The following is a 24,705-nucleotide window of genomic DNA, read 5'->3' as shown; positions in this document are numbered from 1 at the left end:
CTGTCTGATCTGGGGGTGTAATGCTAGCCCCGCCTCCCCCCAAGGACTCTTTCTTGTTCATGCTTACTGCTGACGAACAGAACAAGGCACGATTTTCAAGGAGAGGGTTGTAGCGTTTCGGAACCTTTGGGGGAAATGATAAAAAGGAAAAACGCGGGCTCACTGTTCAAAGGTTCACGGTAACTTGGTTTTAGGCCACACCTACTATGTGCTAGGCCCTTCCGTGGAAACCGAATCCAAAGCCGGCTCAGGAAGGAGTCTGCCTGGAATGAGATGGGTTCTGGAATGCGCTCCTTCCTCACGGGACACGTGAGCATGAGCAAGCCCCTGTCACCTTGTGACCTCAGGCTCTGAATCCGTACATGGGGGATCGGGCGGGATGGGCCCCTCAGGTGCCAACCTCCTAGGATTTTGGATCCTAGGCCTCCGGTAGGAAACCCCCAATGATCATCTTCTGCTTCAAGGAGGCAACTCCTAACGTGGACATTCTGAGATGCCCCAGCTCTGCCTGCAGTCTTCAGTGACCGCCTGAGTGGGTCTCTGAATCCGGTGACGGATTTCTGAACAGACCCACAGCAAATCCCCAACCTCTGGCATCTCCTCCAGCCAGGGTGTCAGAGTAAACAGCGAGCCTGTGCCTCTCAGGACTTTCTTTCGGTGTGGCTTCTGAAAATGAAATAAAGAACTGCATTCTCCCCCTCCCTGCCCTGGGTGCACTTGTCGTACCGGAAGGGAACGTAAGCTTCATAAGAGAAAAGCCTTCGCCTGTTTTGTTCCCTGCGACTTCCAAAGCACCCGGAACAGAGAATGCACACAGCAGGTGCTTAGTAAGTGCTCAGTAAAGAGAACCCTGGCCACATCGAGTGGAGGTCTCTCCGGAGGCAGGGGTGTGGTTGGGCCTTGTGACTGGGATAGTCACTCAGACTTTCAGTCCCTCATTGCTGGAGCCAGAGGGCTGGTCAGGATTGAAAAAAGGAAGAGCTGGGAACCTGCAGACCGCGGTTCCAGATTTTCCCACCGTTTACCAGCCGTGGGGCCTTCAGCAAATAGCACAAGCTCTCCAGGCCTCAACTTTCCTGATCCGTGGAAGGGGCTGATTCAGGGGCACCCATAAGAGCACCTGATCCTTATCTGTTGCTCAGACAGTGGAGGGCATTCTTACTGACTTGCCGTCACAACCAGGGGACGGAGCGATACTCACCGCTCACGGTGACCTGGGTGCCTGGTCCAGACTTAAACTCCACATCGGGGTTCCCTTTCTGGAACTTCACACAGTAGTAGGTTCCCGTGTCTTCCGGGGTGATGTTACTGATGCGGATGGAAAAGTCCATGTTGTTTCTCCTTGTGGCGTCTGAAACATTTGTTACTCGAGGGGAGTGAGGGTCTCCTCTGAAACTGAAGATTAACTCCCGGCCTGGCTCTGTGCCCCTGAACCACTCGACCTTCCCAGCGGGCTGCAGGGAGGTCAGGATGCAGCGCAGAGTGGCCGTCTGTCCGGCCGCGACAGACACCGACTTCTCGGGCTGGATCACCTGCAGTTCCGCCTCACCTGCCACACCTGGGGGGAGAACAAAACAGCTATTTAGCATCCTTGTGCGATCCTGTCCGTCCGCGCAAGTGTTTATCCACAACAGCTTTCACCGACCGAGTGCACACCGTGAGCTCAGCACGCTGCGTGTACACGGCATGTAGCCCTGGCGACGAGCCTGTGACACGGGACCCTGTTGCAGACGAGGAAACAGCTGGGAGCAGGCTGGAGGTCCTGAGCCCCTCTCCGGAGAAGTCACGTCTGAGCTGGGCTCTGAGCTCACCAGGATGAAGGGGCGCCGTGTTCCTGACAGAGGGCACAGCTGGGCAACGGCCCAGAGGTGGGGGGCAGCACGGTGTGCGTGGGGCTCCACGGGGAGCTTAGATTCTCTTTTGGGCCTGGCCCAGGAAGCAGGCCCCGAGCCAGGAAGCCACACTCGGCAGCTGGGGCTCATCCGGGCTGTGAAGCCGTGAGGCCGGAGGACCTGGGTTTGAATCCTGGCTCAGGCCTTACTGCCTTGTGACTACAGCCATCACCTGGGCCACCGAGGAGATCCAAAAGGGATTGACTGCCCAGCTCCTCGTGGATGGGAGTGGCGGCCTTAGTTCGAGCGGGCGCCTTCACGGCTCTCGAGCCTCAGTTTCCTCATCTGCCTAACAGTTACTATGACCCCATCTCGATGGATCCCCGGCAGCACCACACAATAAGCCTCGGCCAGGGACAGTGTGGACAAGAAGCATCTGGTCTTTGGAGCCACCTGACCTGGTCTGAAATCTGGCTCGCCTTTTACTCACACATGACCCGAGTTTATCCACGGGTTTTGAGTCTCAGTGCCCTAATCTACAAGATGGCTGGGGCACCCCCTAGCCCTCTGCTCTGTTCTGAAAACAGGATGACACAGAGAAGTGACTTAGCACCACGCGGGGCACAGGAAGCTACCGTGTGTCATTCCGTGACAGGAAAGTGAGCAAGGGTCTGTTGTGTGAACTTCACTCCCACCCTGGCTGATGTGTCTCCAGGCCAGACCGTACTGGACGCTGGGGCACACGGGCTGGACGCATGTCAGGCCTCAAGGGCTCCCGGGCTAGGGAGCTGGAAGGCTTCCTCGGGCTCAGTGGGGGCGGGGGGAGGCCCGACTCCTAAACTGGAGAGCAGAGGCGCCTGGGTGGCTCCGTCGGTTGAGTCCCTGACTCTCGATTTCGGCTCAGGTCCTGATCTCCCAGTTCGTGAGTTTGAGCCCCCCAGCAGGCTCTGTGCTAACAGCGTGGAGGCTGCTTGGGATTCTCTCTCTCTGCCTCTCTCTCTGCCCCTCCCCTGCTCTTACTCTCTCTCTCTCTCTTTCAAAATAAATAAATAAATTTAAAAACTGGAGAGCAGTGGGGCAGAAGACACGGGGTGGGGGCGTGGTGGGGGGGGACACAGTCTGGAAGTGACAAGGCAGGGTCAAGTGGCTGAGAGAAGTCGCTGAGATACTCAGGTCACAGCCCGGGCCTGATTCTGAGCCAGGTGGGGGCGGGGGAGAGAGGACACATAATAAGCCCCTGGAGAAACACAGAGCCGGGGAGACAGAGAGGGCAGGGGGATAGACACAGGCCGAGGGAGAGGCAGGCAGGGACAGGGACAGCGAAAGAGGGGGACAGAGTGGGGGAAGGGAGAATAAGAAATGCAGACACGGAGTGGCGGCAGCCTGGTGTAGGTGCTGACGGGCCACGTGTCTCCTCCTGGTCACTCGCCGACCTGCGGTATGACCTTGCCCCGCCCTGACACCTGTCCTGGTGGGGACAGTCTTTGCCTCGTCCCCATCCAAAGGTACGTCTTTGCCTCGTACACCAGACAGGGTGCAGCCGACGCCCTGAGCAGCCCCCTCCGGCTCTGACTGGGCAGGAGAGAGACCTGGGGGTCTGCCCACCCGCCCGTGGCCTGGTGCCACCCACCGGCAAGGGCAGGGCGCCCAAAGCAGGGAAGGCCCTGGACTCCAGGCTGCCCTCGCTGCTGGCGAGCCCAGGGCCTCCGCACAGGCCTCTCAGCCCCCTGGGCCGGTCGTCCCAGCCCTGACTCCCCAGGCCAGGGGTCACCCGGTTCTCCCAGCAAGTGCTAGAAATGCAGGCTGGGGGTGGGGCGGGGAGCACAGGCGCGGGTTCCCCTCCTCGCCAGCTCAGCACCGCCCTCCCTGGGCCTCCCTTCCATCATCCATAAGGTGGGGTATGAGCATCCACTCCCAGGGCAGGCATGAGGACTGGGGCACGGTGGGACCTGAGTGCCGGCCTCGTAGGTGCTGGGTAAATTTTAGATTCTGTTCCCATCATCCCCACAGACATAACATTTACAGACTCGATTGTGGGGTTTCCCCCCAGCCGGGAGGTAGCATCCACAAGGAACTGCTTCCAACCCCCTGCCTGGAACCGTGTCTGGCATACAGGGGGCCCCCAATAACCACACGTTGAAAGAACACACTCAGGAAGGAAGGAGGGATTTCGCTTGCTCGGGTGTCGAATGGCGCTGCCGTGGGTGCATCCAGGAGCCGGTGCGAGCGAAGCCAGGAGCCCGGGACCGCGCCTGGCCCCCGGGGCGCGCAGAATAGCTGCCAGTTATTATTATCCTTATCAATAACACCGTGCAGGCTGTGAGTCAGCAGCTGGGGAGGGGAGCGGCGCGAGCAGGAGAGGGCTACAGCATCAGGCGCGCAACGTGTTGGAGCAGGGCTATTCTTGGGGTGCAGCCGGAGGCCTGTAATCACACCCCGGGCAGGCGACAATAAAATCTGGAGTTGGGTAGGGCTGGTCCCCCCCAACCCTTTTTTTTTTTTTTAGCTTCTCTTGAGCTCTCTACCAACTGCAGCCAGATTTAGGCAGCTTAATTAATTAGCTAGTGTTTATAAAGCGTTTGAAGAATTTTAAAAGTGGGACGTAAGTGCCAAATATTATTTTAATCTGTGTATATGTGTGTTTTTTCCAGCAGAGAGGGTTTTTTTTTTTTTTTCTCGCTTGCCTGCTTTTCTTCTTCTCTGCAGGTTCTGTTCTGGGAACCGGGCTTGTTAAAAATCACTCCTGCGGTTCTGGGCCTGGGGTCATCGTGCTGGCATCGCGGACAAAACCATTTCCTGCTCTCCCCTGCCCTCCTGGCAGGGAGAACCACCGTCCAGGGGCCTGAACCGTCTCCGGGAGAGGAGGGCGGCTGAACAGGCATTCTCACACGCTGCTGGTGGGGGTGGAAATTGGAACATCCTCTCGGGAAAGCAGTTTGGCAGGAAGTACCAGAGGTGTGAAAGCTGTTCACCAGCCTTTGTGGGGCTGTTCCATGAGGACATAACCCCAAACACGGTGTGGGGTTCCCACATGACGAGCTTGAAAAAGTTGGGGGAAAACCCAAACGGCCAATGAGAGGGGATGGTTAAGTGAATTACGGCCTATCCCCTACACGGAGTTCGCGGACAGAAATAAAAAGCCATCGCCGTGGAAACTGGTAATCTGGACAGTTTTGCATGGCATAATTTTAAATGATATTGTGATTATGCAAATAAAACCTGTTCACTGCAAAGCATTTAGAGACAACAAAAAAGTATGAAAACACAATAATAATCTCCCAGAATACCAGCAAAGGTAACTGCAATACGAGTGAATAAAATAGTTATAAATATGAGTAAATAAAATGATGTGAAATCATAGGCAGATAACTAAGGCTATGAGAAAACATTTTACTTCATTCACTCAAGTGTTCTTATAAAAATGAAAAATCAGAACTATCCTAATGTCCACGAGAAGGAGACCAATCGATCCCGTGACGGTGAATTCACATGATGACCAAGTTTATAGCCGCTATAAATGATGGTGTAGAGGCACCTGGCTGGCTCGGTCAGTAGACAGTGAGACTCTTGATTTCGGGGTCATGAGTTCGAGCCCCCTCTGGTTGTAGAGATTACTTTAAAAAAATCTTTAAAAAATGATGGGTTAGGGGTGCCCGGGTGGCTCAGTCAGTGAAGCGTCTGACTCTCAATTTCAGCTCAGGTCATGATCTCCCGCCCTGCATCGGGCTCTGCGCTGACAACACGGAGCCTGCTTGGGATTCTCTCTCCCTCTCTCTCTGCCCCTCCCCCTGCTCATTCTCTCTCTCTCTCTCTCTCTCAAAATAAATACATAACACGTTTTGAAAGATGACGGCGTAGAATTACAATTATCAATGCAAAACTATATTATGAGATCAGAGTCACTCAGGAACATAGTCAGTGAGATCTCAGACTTCTAGGTTTTGAAAGAAAAAATATATATTAAAGGTTAGCAGTGGTTAATTCTGTCTTAGATTTACAAGGGACTTTGCTTTCATGTTTTCTGTTCGCACGACTTGTGCCATAAAAAAGTAGGAAAAACTATGCTTTCAGTACGATTATGACTTTGTAAAATAAAATAAAATAAAATTATTATCTAAATAAACAACAGCAAGGTCCTATATACAAGGCTGTAAAATGCAACTCTCTTTGGATCACGCATCTAAACCTGAAGGCTTTTTCCTTCTATTTTGGGTATGTTACTAGATGAATGTTAAACATTTACAGTATTCTATTTTATAATAGGAAAAATGTACACGTGTGATACATATGTTGGTCATGTTACGTACACGTTTATTGTTTAGATGAACCTCCCTTCCAAGAACTTTCCTTCCCTTTCCTTTCCTTCCACTGCTACTTTCCCCCAGCATCTGATACAGTGCTTGGCACAGACTAGATGCTCAACTAATTCCTGCAGAGGGGCGACTGGGTGGCTCAGTCAGTTAAGCGCCCAACTCTTGATTTCAGCTCAGGTCGCGACCTCACAGTTTGTGGGTTCGAGCCCTGTGTCCGGCTCTGCCCTGGTAGCAAAGAGCCGGCTTGGGATTCGACTCTCTCTCCGCCCCTCTCCTGTCCGTGCTCTCTCTCCCTCTCTCAAAATAAATAAGCATTACAAAAAATCTGCAGATAGTGACTGACCAATGGAATGTCTAGAGAAAAGGGTCTGCGACGAGAATCTCCATGATGCTGTGGTGAGTTACTTCTGGGAAAGGAGGCCAGCGGTTGGCACATTTTCTTTTTCGCTTCCTAGTCAACAATATATTGAAATCTGCTCCTTTAGCGAACATTTACCCCTTTTGGAAAAAAAATAAAGTTTTCTAGCAGGAGAATGTGCACAATGGGTGCTAACGGCCCCGTGTTATAGGAGGGACTCAGTGTCCACAGGACATGGGGGGGCTCACAGCATAGTGCAGGTCAGCGGTGAATGATTGGAGCCTACTGTGCACCAGGCCCCGAGCAAGGGCTGTGCAACGTCCCTGGGCTCACGGAGTCCGCACACAAGTGGAGAAGATACAGTTCAAAGAAATAACTCAAATGATCACATTTGGAATGAGCCCCAGCCCTTCAGACAAGTGATTCCTGCTGGCCTCTCTGACCCCATCTCCCGCCCCCTCCCAGGGACCTGCTGCTCCCGCCGCCCCAGTCTGTCCCCCACAAATAAGTCAGGATGGTATGAGGGAGGCCGTAGGATGGGGGCGGAGACCTGACCGTCGAGCTCGCAAAAATAGATTTGATTCTTTTTTTTTTTTTTTTTTTTTACGACATTCCTCTATGGCTTTTGAGATCAAGCAAAGATGAAAACAATTTTCATTGGAAGTGAAAAAATAAGAATGGATGCTTTCTAATGGGAAAAACCAAATCAACGTAGAACTGAAACTTGCCTAGGGTTCCTCCCCAGCCTGCCTCATCAGGGCGCGAGAACAGAGCTGGGAGGTGCCTCGCCCAGGGACAGGCTTTGCCCACATGGGTGCTCACTGCCACTCACGTGGCGGCCTGCCCATCCCCGGAAGCAGGTTTCCACAAACTCAAGGAGCCCAGGGGCCTGGGGGGCTACGGCCAGAGCTCTGGCAGGGCCCAGGGCTAAGTACCCCGCTAAGGCCCAAATAACACCCGGCCCCCACAGCGGGGTTGGAGCTCAGCAACCCCCTCCCTGAGCGCGATCATCATCACCCGCCTTGGGGGACGGCTGCCGGTTTATGATGCCACACACACACCTCGCCAGGCGCTGCCTTTGGCATCTTCCGGGTTACGATTTACGGGCCGTGTGTGAGACTGTGCAGTGCGGGCGTGTGGAGGAGTGAAGGAGCAGACTCCGCTGGAGCGTGCACATGTGTGCCCGAGTGTGCCCGGCGAAAGCACACACACTCACATGGATGCGTGTGGGCCCAAGGGGGCGTGTACAAAGGGAGCGTGGGCAGGAGGGAGCCACAGTGCTGCTCAAGAGTGTGTAGAAGTGGGGTGAGGGGGTGTGGACTGTGTGCGGGAGAGTTGCTGAGTCGCAGGTGGCCTGGGTGCGCGTGAGCGTGGCGGCGGCGTGAGAGGGCATGTCTGTGCCCAGGGGGTGTGAGCAGATGTCGGGGGGAGGGGTGTGAGCACGGGGGTGCTGGATGGGTGAGCATGGGGTGAGCATGGGGGTGTGGATGTGCCCGCAGGCAGGGGGGCACAGGACCAGGACGTGTGCATGGGCGTGTGCTTGTGGGTATGCACACTCTTGGGGGGGGGGGGAGCATGAGCGCGATGGGAGCAGTGTGCATACGAGTGTGAACATGAGTGTGTGCGGTGGCAGAGTGCTAGGAGCAGGGATGGCGGCGTGTGTGGGGACCACTGTGTGTGTAACGCTTGTGTGCCCACGTGCCCAGCTGTGCAGGTGCCGGCGTGAGTTTCCATACGCAAGGCTGCTAAGAGTAGGGGCGGGAGAGCCGCTCCCCTCACCCCTGCCATCAGCTGCTGGTGGGCGACCCGGCGTGGCAGCTGGTCCAGGGTGCTGCCCTTGACCGGGGGCTCGAACCGTGCTGAGCACCCGCTTACTCCGTGCTAGCCCTGAACTCGTGCCCCGGGGCAGGGAGCAGACGCCCCCCCCTCCCCGCCCCCCAGGGCTGATCCACAGGGGGCCTTGCGTGGATGGCTGTGGATCCTGCAGTTAAAGAGGGGAGCTCAGGGCTCGATGCCAGTGTGCTGGGGCTCCGACAGCCGCAGCGAGGCCCTGATTCTCTCTCGAGGTGGCCCGATTCATTCGAGCCCTCTCGAACCTCGCTCAGCTGCCAGGCCCAGTCCTAGATGACAGGACACCAAGATGGGTCCCTGTCCGTGTGGGGCAGAGTCCTGGACATGGGCAGTGACCACCTAGAGAGAGATAAGTGGGTGAAAAAGGGGCTTGGGGACGGGGTCTCGGGACAGGGGTGGGATGTGGGAAGACTCGCTGGAGGTGGTGGCCCCCGGGCCGGGCCGGGAAGGCTGACAGAGGCTGGGGAGAAGGGAAAGCATTCCAGGGAAGGGGATCCGCAGGAGCAAAGGCGCAGAGGAGAGGAAAAGGGGTCTGCACAATCGAGGGACCGGAGCGGAGTCCTTGGGACACGCTCATTTGACCACGAGCAAGCTGGGATAGGGCTAGCCTGGGACTGGGCTAACCTCGCACCTTAAAGGATGGCTTCAGTCGCCATCTGAACAGCAGACCATCGCCGGGAGCAGTCGACTGGCACCGCTGGGCAAAGCCATCGGACAGACTCCCCAGATGCCGTGGCGGGCACTACCAGTCGCATTAGAGCCAGCACAAACGGGGTGCACGTGGCCTTGTAAATAAAATGGGGGTGGGCCCAGGGTGCCCAGGGTGCCCAGGGTACTCTCTCCTCCACCCCCACTGCAGGCAACTCTGAGCACTGGGCATGGTGCCATATCCTTGCGGGGAGAGGGTAGACCCCAGCAGCCCGCTCCACAGAGCAGGGAAACTCCTGAGGTGCCAACAATGGGCTTGGGCTTGGGCTTGGGCTTGGGCTCCGGGGCCAGAAGACCTGTATGTCTCGTCCCTACAGGGGTGACTTGGCAAAGTCACTCTTCTCCAAGCCTCCCTTTTCTCACCTGTAAAAAAGGGGGTACCACTGTCTCTCTCCCCAAGGCAGATGGTAGTGGTTGGAAAACTGGACTGAGAACGGTCCCCCTTCCCCACCATGTCCTTGCAGCCCATCCACCAGCAGATCGTGCCGATTCTGGCCGATTCGTGCCGATTCGTGCCGATCGTGCCAAGATCTGGCCGGACTCTGATCTCTTCTGGCCACCTTTCTGCACCACCTTCCCTTACCTGGATGCAAACTGACCTTCCTGTAGTCGTATCGCTATGAGACACACGAGAGAACACACGCTCCCCTTGCAGCCAGGGGAGCCTTTAAAAACTAAGCCAGGTAACATCCCTCCTTTGTTCCAAACCCTCCTGCAGCCTTCACAGAATCCTTCTGGTGGCCGCCAGGGCCCTACAGCTGGCTCTCAATCACATCAGATTCGCCTCAGGGCCTTTGCACTGGTCACTGCCTCTGCCCGGTACTCTCATCCCCTAGATATCTACACTCTGGCTCCTTTGCCTCCTTCAGGCTTACCTGAGAGGGCCTCCCTGGCCACCCTGTGTGAAATGCCGCCCCCTTCAAGGTCCCTTGGTCTGTTTTATTTTCCTACATATCACCTACCACCTGACGTATTACACCGTTATTTGTCAATTTCATTAGCTCCGCTTATAAGCTCTTGGAGGGCAGAGCCTCAGTTTTGTGCCCTGCTGTATCCTCCAAGTCTATGCCACTGCCTGGTATTTGTCGCAGGCATGTTCTGGCTTAGATTCCAACTCTGCCACATACGAGACCCCAGGAAGTGTCTTCACCCCTCTGGCCCTGTGGTTTCCCATCTGTAGACGGGGGATGACCATAATAATGACCACACTAGGGTTATTCTAGGAGGAAGCAGGCTACTGCGCGTGAAGAGCTCAGCACTGTGCCCGGCAGAGAGGAAAGCGCTCGGCGCTGGCCAGCCGTTACTGTGCAGCCGATATTTCAGGAGGGGGGGGATGATGGGTGATCACAGCTTTAAGCCTGAGAAGCGAAGGACTCTCTCCAGCCCAGACCCGGCTCTGCCTCGACACCCGCATGAAACTACTCCCTGCTGCACCTGTGACCAGGCGGGCCGGGCCTCCTTCTGACTAGGAGGCCGGGGAGGGGGGGGGGGCGGTGGGGGGGGGGGGGCCGGGGGGGGAGGGCCAAAGGTCTCAGCGAGTGTTTGCTGGGTGTAGACTGGACAGGGAGGTGCTGAAGCAATTTGCTTGCAGTGTGGCCCCATTTGCAAAGCAGCAGGGAAGGAACTATCAATACACGTGCTCTGACCCCCCCTTTGTGTTCACCCTGCCTGGGTGGACCAGATGAGGCTGGGAGAATGACCTAAGGGCCCTCTTCTTACCTTCCCATGTTGCAGCGGGAGAAACTGAGGCCCAAAGGTGGGGCCTGGAAAGGCTGAGAACCCACCCCGCAGGCCCCACTGTTCCTCCAGGCCAGGCCCGGGTGCCCCCCGGCCGCGCTCTCACGGGTGCAAAGTGTGCATGAGGTCAGGTAATGGGAAGCCCTCACTAAACTGTCATGACAGCCCCGGTGAGGCTGTTGTCACCACCCCCCTCCCCCAGGTGAGGAAGCTGAAACCCTGAGAGGCAGAGGAGGGGCAGAGGCAGGACTCAAACAGACAGCTGCTCCCGAAACTTGTGTGCGACCGCTTCTCCCCGCCACGACGGGGTCCCCTCCAGCTCAGGCTTCTGGATTCTCAGGCTGCCAAGGACGCGCACGCGTTTCCCCAGCCGAGATAAAGGCCCCCTTAAAAGCGACACGCATTTATTAAACGACATTTGCCAAGGTTTCAGCACACCCTGCTGCCGACAGCAGACAGCCTCTGGATGAGATTTTTCCCCACGCTGACACTATTCACTGATGCCTTTTATAGCGCTCTTTGCAGCTCACAAAGCACTTTCCACAGCTCTTACTTCCCTTAACCCTCAACAGTCCCCACGCGAGAGGGAACAGTGGCACAGTTGCCATTTTGCGGATGGAGAAACTGAGGCTCAGAACAGGGCAAGGCACTTGCCCCGGAGCACATGCTTCCAGAGTAAGTGGCCTGTGTTTGGATTCGAACTCAGGAATGTGCCCCGGAGCCCATTCTACTGCTAGAGAGGGGCCCGAGGGCATCCATCGGGGGAAAGGGCAAGAGAGGGGGGTCTGGACGGAAGGAGCCCGCAGGACGTGAGCCTCTGTTTCCCAGGAGGAGAAATTGGGGCTGACAGGGGCAGCGTGGTGGGTTTCATTCAGGTCGTCCTGCTGACGAAGGATGCTCTTTCAAGCCCCCAACCATGACATGATGGCCGTGCAGCAGTAACAGTGACAGTAACAACGGCTGGAAAGCGTCAAACACCCGCGTTACCAGGAGCCCTCACTAGGCCTTGCCAAACCGCCACAGGAACCCAGCAAGACAGGGCTGTCCCTACTCCCATTTTACAGACGACAAGACTGAAGCTCAAGGAGCTACGGCCCCTTGGCCCAGGTCCTGGGGCTGCGGATCAGTCGCGCTCCACCGGCACCCTTACCCTCCGCACCAGGCGGCCTCACGAGACGAATGGCTCTTTGGGAGACGCTGGCCCCAGGATGGGCGCTCCAAATCCCACCCGGCCGCGACACTGGAGGCACTAATTGTGTCGCGTTTCATGGTTTGCCAGCTCATCCATCACGGTGTCCACACCGGGGTGAGCGGTTCAGGATAGCCAGAATTTTCATAAGCACAAATTCTGGGGTCTCTTGGCCACCTCCCTCCACCCCGGCTGCCACTGACATCTTGGACTTCTTGATGTTTTAGGGGGTCCCTGTGACAGCAAGGGGGGGCGGGGGTTTGTGGCGCGGCCAGGGAGCCAGACGCAGAAGCGGAACCGCGTCGTGGTGAGGGCACAACTCCGCTCTCAGACCAGGGTTACGGCCCGGGTGACCTCGTGGCTCGGAGCCTTCTCTCGAAAACAGGGATCTTACTAGCCACCTGTCCTTCCTTCAGCCGTACGTACTAACCTGCCTACCGCTGCCAGCCCCTGTGCTAAGGTCCCAGGAGGCGCAGCAGGGACTAAGACAGACACAGCTTACATCCTAGTCGGGGGAGAGAAGGCTGAAATAATGACACAAATACAGAATGGCTAGGAGGGCTCGGAAACAAACTTGTCGCCATGGGAGAGATTACGAAGGGGGGACCGCTTTTAGAATGGGGTGGTTGGGAAGGGCATCTCTGGGGAGACGAGATTATAGCTGCAACCCGAAGGAAGCAAAACCAGGGAAGGTAGTCCAGGAGGACAGAGCTGCGTGTGCAAAGGCCCTGAGGCCGGAAAGAAGGCTGCTGTGGCTGAAGCCCACAGAGAAAGGAGAGTGTGGTAGGAGATGAGGTCACAAGACAGACGGGGCCCAGAAAATGCTCTGCCCCGTGGATCACGGCAAGGGTTTGATTTCGTTCAAAGTTTGGAGCAGCAACAAAGAGGATTTGATTCACCTGGCTGCTCTGGGTGACAAGACTGGAGGGGGCAGGAGTGGAAGCAGGACAGCAGGGATGCAGACTCAAGGGCACCGAGGGCCTGGACTCAAATCCTAGCTCTGCACCGACAAGCTGTGTGACCTTGGGCAAGTCACTTCACCTCTCTGAGTCTCAATTTCTTCATCTGCTCAATAGGTATAATAATAGTTCCCATCTCACGGAACTGTAGTGAGAATTTAATGCGGTGATGCAAAGAGTAATGATCTTATCCCAATGGCCTGACGTGTTCGATGTCAAGGTGGTCGATGAACCAGACCCCATTTGGTCTGGCCCTGACCTCTCCCGATCGCCACACTGCCTGTCTCCCTTCACTACAGCCTCACTGGCCTCCTTGCTATTCCAGGAACATAGATAACTCATTGCAACCTCAGGGCCTTTGCACTTGTCATTCCTTCTGCGCGGCTCACTCTCCTGATATCCCCATGGCTGCTCCCTCAGTTTTATTCGGGCCTCTGCTCCTGAGAGAGGCCCTCCGTCTGTCCCCACTCGATCTTCTGTTCCCCTGCCCTGCTTTACTTTCTTTACAGCACCTGTCTCTACCTAATGCAGTATTTACTTGGGTCTGTTTTCCTTCCTCACTAGGACGTCAGCTCCATGAGAACAGGTGTTTTTGTCTATCCACGGTTGTATACCCAGCAAGTCGAGCCACCCTGGCACATAGTAGATGCTCCAAAATATTTGTTGAATGAATATTTATAATTAAAAGGGTTGTGACGAGAATAGCGAAGAGTTGCAAAGTGGGTAAGAGTAAACCGGGGCTGGGATCTGGCTTTAACTCTCGCTGGCTACGTGGCCTTGGGAGGAGCCCAACTTGGCTTTGGGGAGCCTCGGTTTCCTTATCTGTAAAATGTGGATGAAGGACCCCCACGCCTTTTGGCACGTTGGGAGCGTTAGACAGCGGGGCACGTCAAGAGATGCATGGCAAAGTAGTGATGGCTGAAATGATACCCGATGCCCAGCATTTGTTCCCCCAAACTGCCCCCGGTCCCCCACCCCCAGGAGAGTGAGGGCCAGGTGAGACAGGAATCACAGACCAGCCTTGAAGCCAGGAGGCATCCCTCCTTCCCATTTTGTGTAGGTTTGAAATTTTCCAAATGAAGAAGCTAAGGAAGAGACAGCACGGATTCGAGGCTCCGCTCATCCCTAAGCACATACTGCACTGTTTCCTTCTACCATTTCTGGAGGACACTGTTGGCTCTCAAGAGCGGCGGCCACAGACACGGGCCTGGCACCGGCCCCCCCACCCCCCACTCTGGTCGGCTCTCCAGGCTGAGGCTCACCGCTCACTCCTGGCTCCCTGTCTCCCTCCTGATCCCCTCCCGGCTCCCGGCGCCAATCTGCGGCCATCTAACACCCTGCGCCCCCAAATGGATGTGCCAGGAAATCTCACAGACACAAAGAGCCGATTTGTATCATGTCTGACTTCCACCTCGGCTGTTTTGCATCTCTCTGGACCGAGGGCCTGGCAAGACACCTGGCCGGGAAAATCCATCTTGCCGGGGGCTCCGTCAGAAGACCTGCCCCAGCAACGCCCAAGTTAACAGGAAAGCAGTTTCAGCTGTGAAAATAGATGCTTCCTTCTCCGGGATGGGACGGAAACCCGTCTTGGGAACACCCGCCACCTCGGCCTCCCGGGAGGATACGCTGATTGACAGAAATACGAGACGAGCACCAAGACGGCAGGATGCCAGCACCCCTGGGCCTTAGTTTCCCCACCGGTCAAACAAGGCGGAGGGATACCCACTTAACAGCAGGGGCTCTGCAGTCAGGCTGCTCTGGGTTGTGATCCCAACTCTGCCACTTACGGTGAGGCCTTGGGCAAGTCACTCGACCTCTCTGCGCCCCGTTTCCCCCTGGGTCGAACCGCTCTGATAACTGTGCACCCCACCCGGGCTAACTGTCCGTACCGCTGGGATCAAACGCACCAAGTGCTGAGCCCAGTAAGTGGCTGGAAACAATGGTTCCCATTATTATTACTTTAGTATTTTTCCACGGAATTCGGGATCCCGTCAGATTTCTGGCTTTAACGATGGAAACTTCCAGCTCAGCCCAGTTTTAAAAAGCCTTGGCCTGGAAGAGAGGGCGCTTGGCGTCCCACCCAGGCCTTGCAGTGGCTCTTGCCGTGTGAGCCCACAAGTCCTTTGCTCTCTCTGGGCTGCAGAGGGAGGCGCTCCGGGAGAGCACGAACTGCCCCCCTCCAGGCCTCTGCCGGCTTTCCGGGTCCGGGAATGCACAATTCCAAACCTGTGGATCCGGACAGAGACACCTAGAGGCAGCCCGCGCCCACAGCCTCAGTCCCAGGAATAGACGATTATTAAATCACACTCGCCTGGGTTTCCGCTCAAGTTGTCCATTCCCCAGAACGGCACAAAAGCCGCAGGGAAAAAGAAAAGAACCCCGGACCGAACGGCATTCACTCCCGTGGAAGCTTTTGTTGTTCTGCACCCACCGGGCGCAGGAAGCTGTGCTAGGCACTTGACGAAACTCAGCCCCGCGTTTGCAATGATGAGGAAATCCAAACAGAACAAGACAATGATGGCTACGAGGCTGGCTACCACGCGCTGAGCGCTCCCTGCACGCCAGGCACGGCTTCAAGCATTACCCGTGCACCTACCGACAGAAACAGAGCAGCTCTGTTTTACGGATGCGGGAACGGACACGCAGAGCACAGTGAATCGCCCAGTACGCGGTGGCGCTGGGATTCACACCCAGGGCTCTGGCTCCAAGCCTGCGACTGCGCACCCGGGCTCCGCTTGCTACGGCTGCAGAACCACCGCGCCAAGCGAGGGTTAGCCATGTATGCAGCAGGAGCCAAAACGAGGAGAAAGCAACAAGTAGCCTCAGTGAGGGGCAGATGGAACCTGGGCCGGGTTGGGGGGGGAGGTCCGGAGAAGGAAGAGCTCCCTCGGATCACGAGGCCAGCACGCACCGAGGGGGAGGAACGGGTTTGGACACATGACGATCAGGAGGTGCAGGGAAGGGCATCTCTGACGGCAGGAACAGCGTAAGCCAAGGCGCAGAGATGAGTGAGTTGAGCTGAGGGCATGGATGGGTACCAAAGCGTTTACCAAATTGGGTTAGGCCGCATGGTAACGAGCGATACACAAGCCAACCGCCTCGTGTTCATATGTTTGGGGAACGCTGGAGTAAACAGGGTCCAACTTGGGATCCTACAACTCCTCGGGCCTTAGGTGCTAGCTAACGTGCTTGAGGGGCCGGGAAAGCTGCGGTCTGCAGGGAGGACGCGAGGTTCTCCTGCAGCCCCTCGGGTCAGCGCTTTGGAAAACATGTGGCTGGGAAACCAGGCCTGTCAGGGAGGGAGCCCAGCGCTGTCACACGCTTCTTTTCTTTTAGATTTTTTTTTTTTTTTTTTTTTTGGAGAAAACTTGGACCCACTCAACAGTTTTGAGGCGGGAGCGACATGATCTGCATTGTGTTGACAGGCCAGAAATCTGAGCACATTTGAAACAGAGGGAGGGGGTGGGGGAGAACCTTCCATCAGTCCAAGACTCTACAAATAAGAAAATAACCTGTCGCACGGAGCCATTGGAAGCAGGGAGCAAGCGTGTGTGGGCTCCACACAACAGTTTTAGACTCCTTTCCTCTCACACACCCCCTCTCCATCTGCCTCAAAGGGCACCAGGAAAATGCAAGGAGGAAGACTGCAGCTCTGGGGGCTCCGGAGCATGGCAGCCCAGAGCAGGGGAGGGGGGGGCTCTGGTGGAAGCCGTGTCACTCCCGTGAGCTGTCACTTGCAAAGGGCTGTCGCTTGGTGTTTCCATCCTCAGCGTGCCTTCCGAGAAAGCACCGTGACTCAGTGGAGGACTCCTGCCCTAGAAGGAACCCTTCACACGTCCTCTGTCGAAGCCCAGAGGGGGCTCCTCTCCCTTCCCCCAGCCTGGCCTAAGTCGCCCTGATGGAGTTAGTGAGCTTCTTCCCTCAGAGGCTGCCCAGCCAGGAGGACTGGATTCAAACTCCCAGCCCCCTGCCGCTTACTCCGGGGACAAGTTTCTTCTCCAGTCTGGGGCTCGGTTTGGCTCATCTGCAAAAGGGGGCTAGCGGCCAGCCCGTGCTCTGCTTTTGCTGACTGATATGATGGCAGAGACAGGCAGTCGGCACACAGCCTGGATTACAGTTAACTTTCAAAGGCATGGGTTCGCCTCCCTTCTCTCAAACGCGTGGCTCCAATCAGGACTTCATATGTGCTGAATGACGACAGGTACAGGAATGAGTCACACCGTAGGTCTCCAAGGAATTGGTAAAGGAATAATTAACGGGCAGAAAGTACCCAGAGAACACCATGGCTTTAAAGAAACTTCCAACCGCCCGAGCCCATTGGGGCCAAAGTGCCTGCCGCCCCCTTTCTCTTCTTTTGAAAGAGGAAGTGAGATTACCGTCACCATTTAGGAAAGTACACGGGAGACACCAGGATGTCCCCCTCTGCCAAGGAATCAGAAAGTCACCAGAGGGCCCAGCTGTCCCCCAACACCTGAACCCCAACTCGGCCTGGCCTTCTCCAAGGCCAGAGTGAGGGGCGAGTGGGAGCTCGCCCAGGTCTGCCCAGCAGGGGACCCAGAAGTCCCATGACCTCGGTGGGGCCAAGGCAGGGAGCCTGAAGGTTCAGAGTCAGGCTGCCTGGCTGTCCCTGAGCCCCTTGCCCTGCTCCCAGTCCCCAAATCTCCCTCAGCTCAGGTCGTTTCAGGAAACAGGCCTCACGTTGGCTCCAAGAACACAGGTTGGTGACTTCACTGGCGTCTTTTTAGAATTTCCCTCTGGCAGCATTTGCGCTAAAAGCAATCTTTAGAAACTTCTTCTCCTGCCTTCCCCAACCCAGATAATTCACATGACCGGCCCCCTGCAAAGAGTGATCATGTGCAGCCCCAGCAATCATGTGACACCTCCCGGGCTGACAGTGCTGCCTGAGACACTAATAGTCACTCAATCTAACGCCGCCTTCCTATGCCTGACATTTGAGTTTCTCACTCAAACAAATCTATTTTCTTGGAAAATTGGCCAACTGCCTCCTTCCTACCTTCCTGCCCTTCTGTCCTGCCTCTCTTCTGCTTTGTCATAAATTCCATGCTGGGAGAAATCGAGGGAGGGGCCCGAAGCCCCATCCTTCGGGCAGACCAGGTGATTCCGTCCTGGGGCCCAGAGTGTGGCCGGGAGCCCCGTAGGCCACAGAGTGAAGGATGCCGCGAGGCTTCCGCGATGTGACGGCGACACCCCACCCCTTCCCACCACCCTCAGCTAAGAAATTTATTCCTACCTCCTAAGATTTATTTATTTCAAAGTTAATCTTGGCCCCTCTGCTGCTCCCACTTTTTCAGGCTATTGATGCTGAATGGATTGGAACGGAAGTTTTATGGCCTAATCTTTGCCATTTTATAGATTGTTTTTATAGGCAAAAAGGGGAGATGTGCTCACAAGAAGGGGGCTGGTGTTCCCAGCCGGCGCCCCAGGAAAGGCAGGCCGCCCATCTGAATGCTTGTTAATCAGCGTCACTGGTCATTTGCCAGAAACCGAACCACAGGGTCCTGGTTGAAGAAGGGTCTGGGATAGACATTTAGAAATTGACTTGGGCCCGGTTCCCTATGTCAGGAAAATGAAGCACTTGTGAGAGACACTTGTGCATGTCCAGGCCAGGCCAGGAAGGACGCGGGGCAGGAACCAGGACTTGTGCAGGGTATAAATGGCCGGCTCCTGCGGGAAGGAGCGGATCGGACAGACATGAAATGTATCAGGGCTTCCTTCGCCCGGGGCCAGGACCCAAACGTAACGGGAACACCCAGGGTGGGGGGGGGGATGCCTATGTGGATTCCTGGGGTTTTGGGGAAACTGCAGGGCAGAGAGAAGCTGCTGTCTCCCCCCCCCTTCTCTCTCCACCCACTCTTTGCTAGTTCTCCCTTCCTCACTGCTATCAGATGGTTACCAGTCTCTAGGCAAATGCAAAAGGCGGGTGGTGGGGGGGAGGTGGGTACTGAGCTCATCTTTACCTCCCTCCTCGAGGCGGCTGGTGCAGACCCCTCAGCCTACAACACAGCTCCCAAGGAGCCAAAAAACAAGATCCCCATTCTTCTCCCCAATCCCAACTCCTTTAAAGCCGTTACTCCGCCCCCCGTGCCCTCCCAGGAGACCCAGGGTTTTGCAAAACCCCTTTAAGAAGCAGGACTCCTGAATGGTGACCTCACCCCTTGGCGAACACACACGATAGCCTTCAGAGCCCGCCTGCTGGAGACAGCCAGGTGTTTGATGTAGGCCAACAAAAAGACATGCTCAGAGCCACAGGTAACAGCCCCACAGAGCACCTGAACTGCGGGGAGCTGCCTGGAAGCCTGGGGAAGGCAGGAGGAAGGGGGGGGGCAGAGGACAGCAAGAGGCTTTGGCAAACACAAGGACAATCCGCCGAGCTTTCACATCAGGATCTGTTGATCACAGCAGCTCATCCCAGAGTTACTGCGGCCTCCCTTCCTCTCTCTTTCCCATACACACACCAACACTGTGTTACTCTGTGCACCAGAGGGAGAGCTCACTCTTCCCTAATTGCAACAGCCTGTTTCTGTTCCATCCCAGGCAGTACCTGGGGGACCCCCCCCCCACCCCGGCTCTGGCGGCGACCCCCTTCTCTCAGACCCTGAAGTCAAACATGTGGAGAGCAGAAGTCCAGGGAAAGAGCTCTTTCTAGAGAAGCCAGGGGCACTTAACTCTAAAAGCCGCTGACAGCCTGCCTCCCCCATCAGATGGGGCAGGGATCGGGTCAGCCAACTCATCTGGGTATGTCCCAGTGCCCAGCACAGAGCCCAGCACAATGCCGGCTCGATCAGAGTCCAGGGCGAGTGGGTCCTATCCCTGGCTGTGTGACCTTGGGCAAGTGGCTGGCCCTCTCTGGGCCTCAGTTTCTGCATCTGTAACCCTGCTTCCAGATATGTCTCCCCTTACCACCGCTGGACATTAGCCCAGGGGCTCCCAGTGGCGCTCTGACAGGCCTGGGCCCGCAGTTTGCGGCCGGCAGCGGCGGGGGGCAAGGGTGCTTACCTGTCCAGACGCAGGACGCGGCGAGCAGCAGGCAGAGCAGCGGCCCGAGGCGGCCGGGGGCCGGGCCGGCGGGCTCCATGGGCCGCGGCTGCGGAGCGAGGAGGGAGAGCGGCCGTGAGTGCGCGCTCGGGCGGGCGCAGGCTGGAGCGGGGAAATGACTAAGGCTCCCCCCTCTTCTCCCCCCCCCACCACCTCCCCTCCCGGCCGGGCTTCCCCCCCCCCCCCCCCACCTCCCCGGAACAGGCGCCTGGAGCGGCTTAGGAGCCGCCGTCACCGCCGCGATTTTCGGAGAACCCCTCCTCCCCCCCGAGAGATCGAGAGACGGAGAGGGGGAGAGACCCCAAGCGCGCGAGAAATAAAGCCAGGGACGGCCAGGGAGAGGCGGCAGGAGAGAGAAACAGACCCGAGGGAGCCAGGCGGAGAGCCAGAGACGCGGAGAGGCGAGAGAGGGGGAGCGGGGAAGCGGGGAGAGGGGGAGAGAGAAAGAGAGAGAGCGAGCGGGAGAGGAGTGAGCGAGGCGGCGCGCAGATCGCGGCCGCCAGCGCGGGAGAGAGGAGAGGACCGCGCGCGCAGGGGCGAGGGGCAGCCCGCCGAGCCCCGCCGCGCCGCCCCCGCTGCTGCCCACCTGCCCCGCCCGGGCTCCTCGCGGCGCCGGCGGCTCGGCTCTGCTCGCTCCGGGCCCGCAGTCCCGGCCGCTGCCCCCGCCCTCCCGGCAGCCCGCCCCCCCCCCTCCCGCTCGCCCTCCCCGCCTCCCTCCTTCCCGCCCGCCCCGGGAGGCTGCGGGGCTCGGGCCGATCGGCCCCACGTCGCCCGCCAGCCGCGCGCCGGGGGAGGGAGGAGGGGGAGGAGGAGGGCCGCGTCGCCCCCTCGCCCGCGCCGCGGCCCCGGCTGCCCCGCCGGGCCCGCGCGGCAAGCAGCCCGGGGAGCGGTCCCCGCGAGCGCCCCGGGACCGGACGGGCCGCCGGCTGCAACACTGTGCCGGTTCGGGCGCCCGCGCGGCGCCCTCCCGGCTCCCCTGTCCCCGGCCCCCTCTCCGCTCCGTCCGCCCGCCGAGCTCGGACCTGCGCCGCCGGAGACGGCTGGGAGGCGGTGGGAGCGCCGCCGGGGCTGCCCAGAGGCCGGGGCCCCCGCTCCACTTTGCGCAAACTTGTTTTTCTAAGGTCAGCGCCGCGAGCTGGCTACATCGTCCTCTTAAGGTGGACTGGGGAAGTTGCGACCGACCTCCCTCCCCTCGCCTCCGGGACTCCGGCCGCGGTTAGTCCCCGCTTCCCGCCGGCTGGCGAGCGGCTGGAGGCGGCGCGGGAGTGGGGATGGAGGGGGGGGGGCGGGAAGGGGAGAGGGTGTCTGCCTTCTGCCCCTCCCCGAGTGGCCCTGCCCCTGTGCCCTAAAGCTCAAGGCCCCTCTGGGGGGGGGGGGGGAGGGTGGGCGCGCGCGCGCCCGAGGGCCCCGGTTCTTTCAGAGCTGGGCCGAGGTGAAGGAAAAGCAGGAAGTAAGTGAATGTAGGGGGAAGGGGGAGAGGAAGGAGAGAGTGATGGTACAAAAATAGCGTGTGTGTAGGAAGGACTTCAGTACCGCCTGGAAAAGAGGCGCAGGGAAGCAGGGAGGAGAGGGAGCGAGAAGGGGGGCTGTGGCCGAGAAACCGGAGGGGATGCGTCGGGGCCTCCCGGGGCAGTAGGCTCTCTCGCCAGGTGCCTCGGTGTCAGGCAGGGCCGATTCAGAGGGTGGGGAAGGCCCAGGCAGGGGTGTGGGGGAGAGATGGGACTTGAAGGCCTGGACTCCAGGAAAATGACAGATGGGGGGAAGGTGAGGGGAAAGGAGAGCAGGGGCTAGAGGCCTGGAGACAGAGGACAGAGCCTCCTGGTGAAAAAGCAATTACTCTCTCTCTCTCTTTCTTTCCCCGGCTCTCTGTCTCTGTCTCTCTTTTTCCTTGAGGGAAAGCTGTGTTCCCAACAGCAGCCAGGCCAGCGATAGAGAGCGGGGGTGCCCTGGTCACCTGGCAAAGGTGGGTGGACGAGGGTTCCAAGACCCTCTGTTCACGGAGGGACTGGGGCTTGGAAATAAGGCCCTTCAGAGGACGTGAATGAAGCACGGTGGAAGACTGACCAGCCCTGCAAATAGAGAGGGGGTTGAGACCCACAGAGGGAGGGGACTTGTGCAAGGCCACACGGCGAGGCCTGGGGTAAAAAAACGAGATTTTAATTCCCGGTTCCCAGGCTAAATAAAGACCTTCGCAGGGTGACCCTACCCTCACCCCCAGCCCAGCCTCCTCGTCAAATGCCTGGTCCTGGTGTTGTGCTAAGTAAGGCAGGCGGGCAGGCAGGGTATACCTGTTTAGGGCCTGGACCAGGCCCCCGGGGTTCTGATCCCGCCAGCCATCGCTTGTGACGGTGTGGACTTGAGAAAATACCTTGTCATTTCTGTGGCCCAGCTTCCTCATCGGCAGTGACACTAACAGGAGAATGGACCTAAAAAGGCTGTTGTGAGGATGAGATGAATTCATTGTGTATAGTACTTCGAAAAGTGTCTAGTGAGTACCCAGTCCTAGATACCATTTGATAAATAAGTAAACTGTTTGGCGACAGTCCTTGGGACCCCACGGGGTTCTGAGCCGTGTCTGAAGTACAAGGGGATTTTCTTTTCTTTGGCGGGGGAGGTACAGCAATGACCCATTCAAGGTCCCTGTCCCCAAGGAATTTACATGCGAGTGTGTGTGTGTGGGGGGGGGTGCGGATAAGTAGACAAGTGGAAATAATTCATGTACAACAGAAGAGTGAGCGTAGAGAGTGAGAAATGAGGGCTCATTCGGATGTCAGGGCCTCTCCGAGAGGCTGGGAGCTGAGCCACCAGATGGGGCAGCAAGGTGAAGATTTGGGGGTTTGCTGTTCCCGGAAGAGGGAACAGCATGTATAAGGGCCCTGGGGCCACTTGGCTGGAAGGGAAAGAGCAAGGATGGGGAAGAGTGGTCCGGCCGGGTGGCCTCGCGGCCCTTGGTAAAAAAACCTGCATTTCTTCTGCAGATAGGAAGTCACCAGAGAGTGCAGAGAGGGGAAGCTCCAAGGTCTGATTTATGTGTTTTAAAAGGCCACTCTGGTGGAGAGTGGATGGTGGGGCTTGAGGGAGGGGAGTGTGGAATCGGGACGCCAGTGAGGAGGTGGTGTTGGGGGGCCTCCTCATGTCTGAGGTGGGGGGTAGAGAGTCTCTAACTCCACAGGCCACATCGGGCAGAGACCATGAAGGTGACCAGCTGAGGCTCTTGGAAAAATCCATCACCCAAATCTATCTGGGGTACAAGGCAGAGCAAAAGCTGCTGCTTGAAGGTCAGCGACGAGGCGGTCTCCGGGCCTGGGCTTCCAGAAGGCTCTGCCATCCACCGTTCCCCGGGACGCACACGCAGACCTCCCCGGGATTAAGAAACTGCGGATTAAGGAAGGATAATAATTGAACCACCTGCTATTTATGTATAGCACCTTTGGCAAAGACAGTCAACAGGCCTTCCCCACACTGGGGCCCCTTTCATCCCCCCTTCTGCCCCAGGAAGCGGGGAGCGGTGTGTGGCGGGGGGGTCTGGCCTTGTTCTCCTAATCCAGAGACCACAGAAAAATCACCCTTGACTGACGGTCAGGGCTGGGAGTGGGCAGACCAGTGGGCAGCTGGGTATGCTGGGGTCGGGGGACAGTTTGCCTGAGGTCACCCCGAGCGATTGTGGCAGATCATTGAGGTGAACCAGCCACCTCCACGGGAGGCCTCCTGGGTTGCCCTGGATTCAAATCGAACTTCCTTCCTACGTATGCCATTCATTCATGCACTCGCCAATACTCTTTAAGCATCTATCGTGTGCCAGGCACTGTGCTAGGCTTGGGAATACAGCACTTGGGGCGGGGGGGGGGGGGGGGACAGACAAAAACCCCTGCCCGCAAGGCAGGGAAGGGGCCCAGGAGTGCCCACAAGAGGAGACAGGTCGGGGAAGGCCTCTGATGACGTGCTACTTGAGGGAAGACTGCAAGATTCAGGAAAGGAAGCCAGAGGCGGCCCGTCTGTGCTTTGCTTTTCTCTGTCACTCCCTGTGCGCAACCTGTCAGCGATGCCTATCTCCACCTCCAGAACCAAGCCGCTTCTGAGCGTCTCCACCACCTCCCACCTGGGCACCTTTTTTCCACCCTCGGCCTCCCCTTCTCCCATCGACTCTCCACTCAGCAGCCAGAGGCGTCCGTTCTGGAAGGCAGGTGTCATCCTTCCCCTGCTGTCCAGGACTCGGGAAATGAAATGTGTTTTGTGAGCCTCAGTCTCTTCATCTGTGAAATGGGAGTAACCCAGCCGACCCTGACATGGGGGGCGGCCGTCAGTGTGGCAGGGATGTGAAGGCAGCCATGGTGGGAGCAAATCTGGAGTTTGCCTCTATGGGTTGGGGGGGGGCGCCCTGTGCGTGTGAGGTTCCCCTGGCGGGCATCGGTCTCACGGAAGCCCCAGCGACTCCACTGCGTTCCCAGAGGCAGAGAGTAAGTGGACCAGGGTCATTCTGCCAGGGCATGCCGGAACCTGCAGGGACCCAGCTCTGCAGGGCAGTGGCCCTGCCTGGGCTCTGCTCCTCTTCCCAGAACCCTGGGCTGGCGTCAGCGGGCAGGCCGGCCAGGCTGCCTTTGTGTGGGGCCCGTTAGGAGGCTGGAGTTGCCAACCACCTAGTTTTCTGGGCAGCAGGAACCATTTGGAGTTAGAGGCCTCAGCCATGGAGCCAGAACAATAA

General features: G+C 57.7%; 1 protein-coding gene and 1 long non-coding RNA gene across 3 annotated transcripts in view; one reads left to right on the top strand and one right to left on the bottom strand.

The window, feature by feature from the left end:
* Positions 1 to 21,225, bottom strand: part of SIRPA (signal regulatory protein alpha) — a 42,069-nt gene extending 20,844 nt beyond the window's left edge. Inside the window, exons 1-3 of one of the 2 annotated variants that reach the window (XM_042980757.1) lie at positions 21,026 to 21,225; positions 19,965 to 20,052; positions 1,202 to 1,558 (exon numbers count right to left, since the gene is read on the bottom strand). In XM_042980757.1, coding sequence (XP_042836691.1) covers positions 1,202 to 1,558; positions 19,965 to 20,043 — 436 coding nt within the window. In that variant the 5' untranslated portion in view covers positions 20,044 to 20,052; positions 21,026 to 21,225. The remainder of the gene's footprint in view (positions 1 to 1,201; positions 1,559 to 19,964; positions 20,053 to 21,025) is intronic. The other variant, XM_042980758.1, reaches the window with a different exon arrangement.
* Positions 21,226 to 22,424: 1,199 nt separating this feature from the next.
* LOC122237243 lies at positions 22,425 to 23,850 on the top strand. Its single transcript, XR_006215552.1, has 2 exons — positions 22,425 to 22,491; positions 23,176 to 23,850. It is a non-coding gene; the product is annotated as an uncharacterized LOC122237243 (long non-coding RNA).
* The last annotated feature ends 855 nt before the right edge of the window (positions 23,851 to 24,705 follow it).

Source organism: Panthera tigris, chromosome A3 (genome assembly GCF_018350195.1).
Source record: "Panthera tigris isolate Pti1 chromosome A3, P.tigris_Pti1_mat1.1, whole genome shotgun sequence".
NCBI classification, from domain to species: domain Eukaryota; kingdom Metazoa; phylum Chordata; class Mammalia; order Carnivora; family Felidae; genus Panthera; species Panthera tigris.
This window is presented reverse-complemented; position numbering and strand designations above follow the sequence as displayed.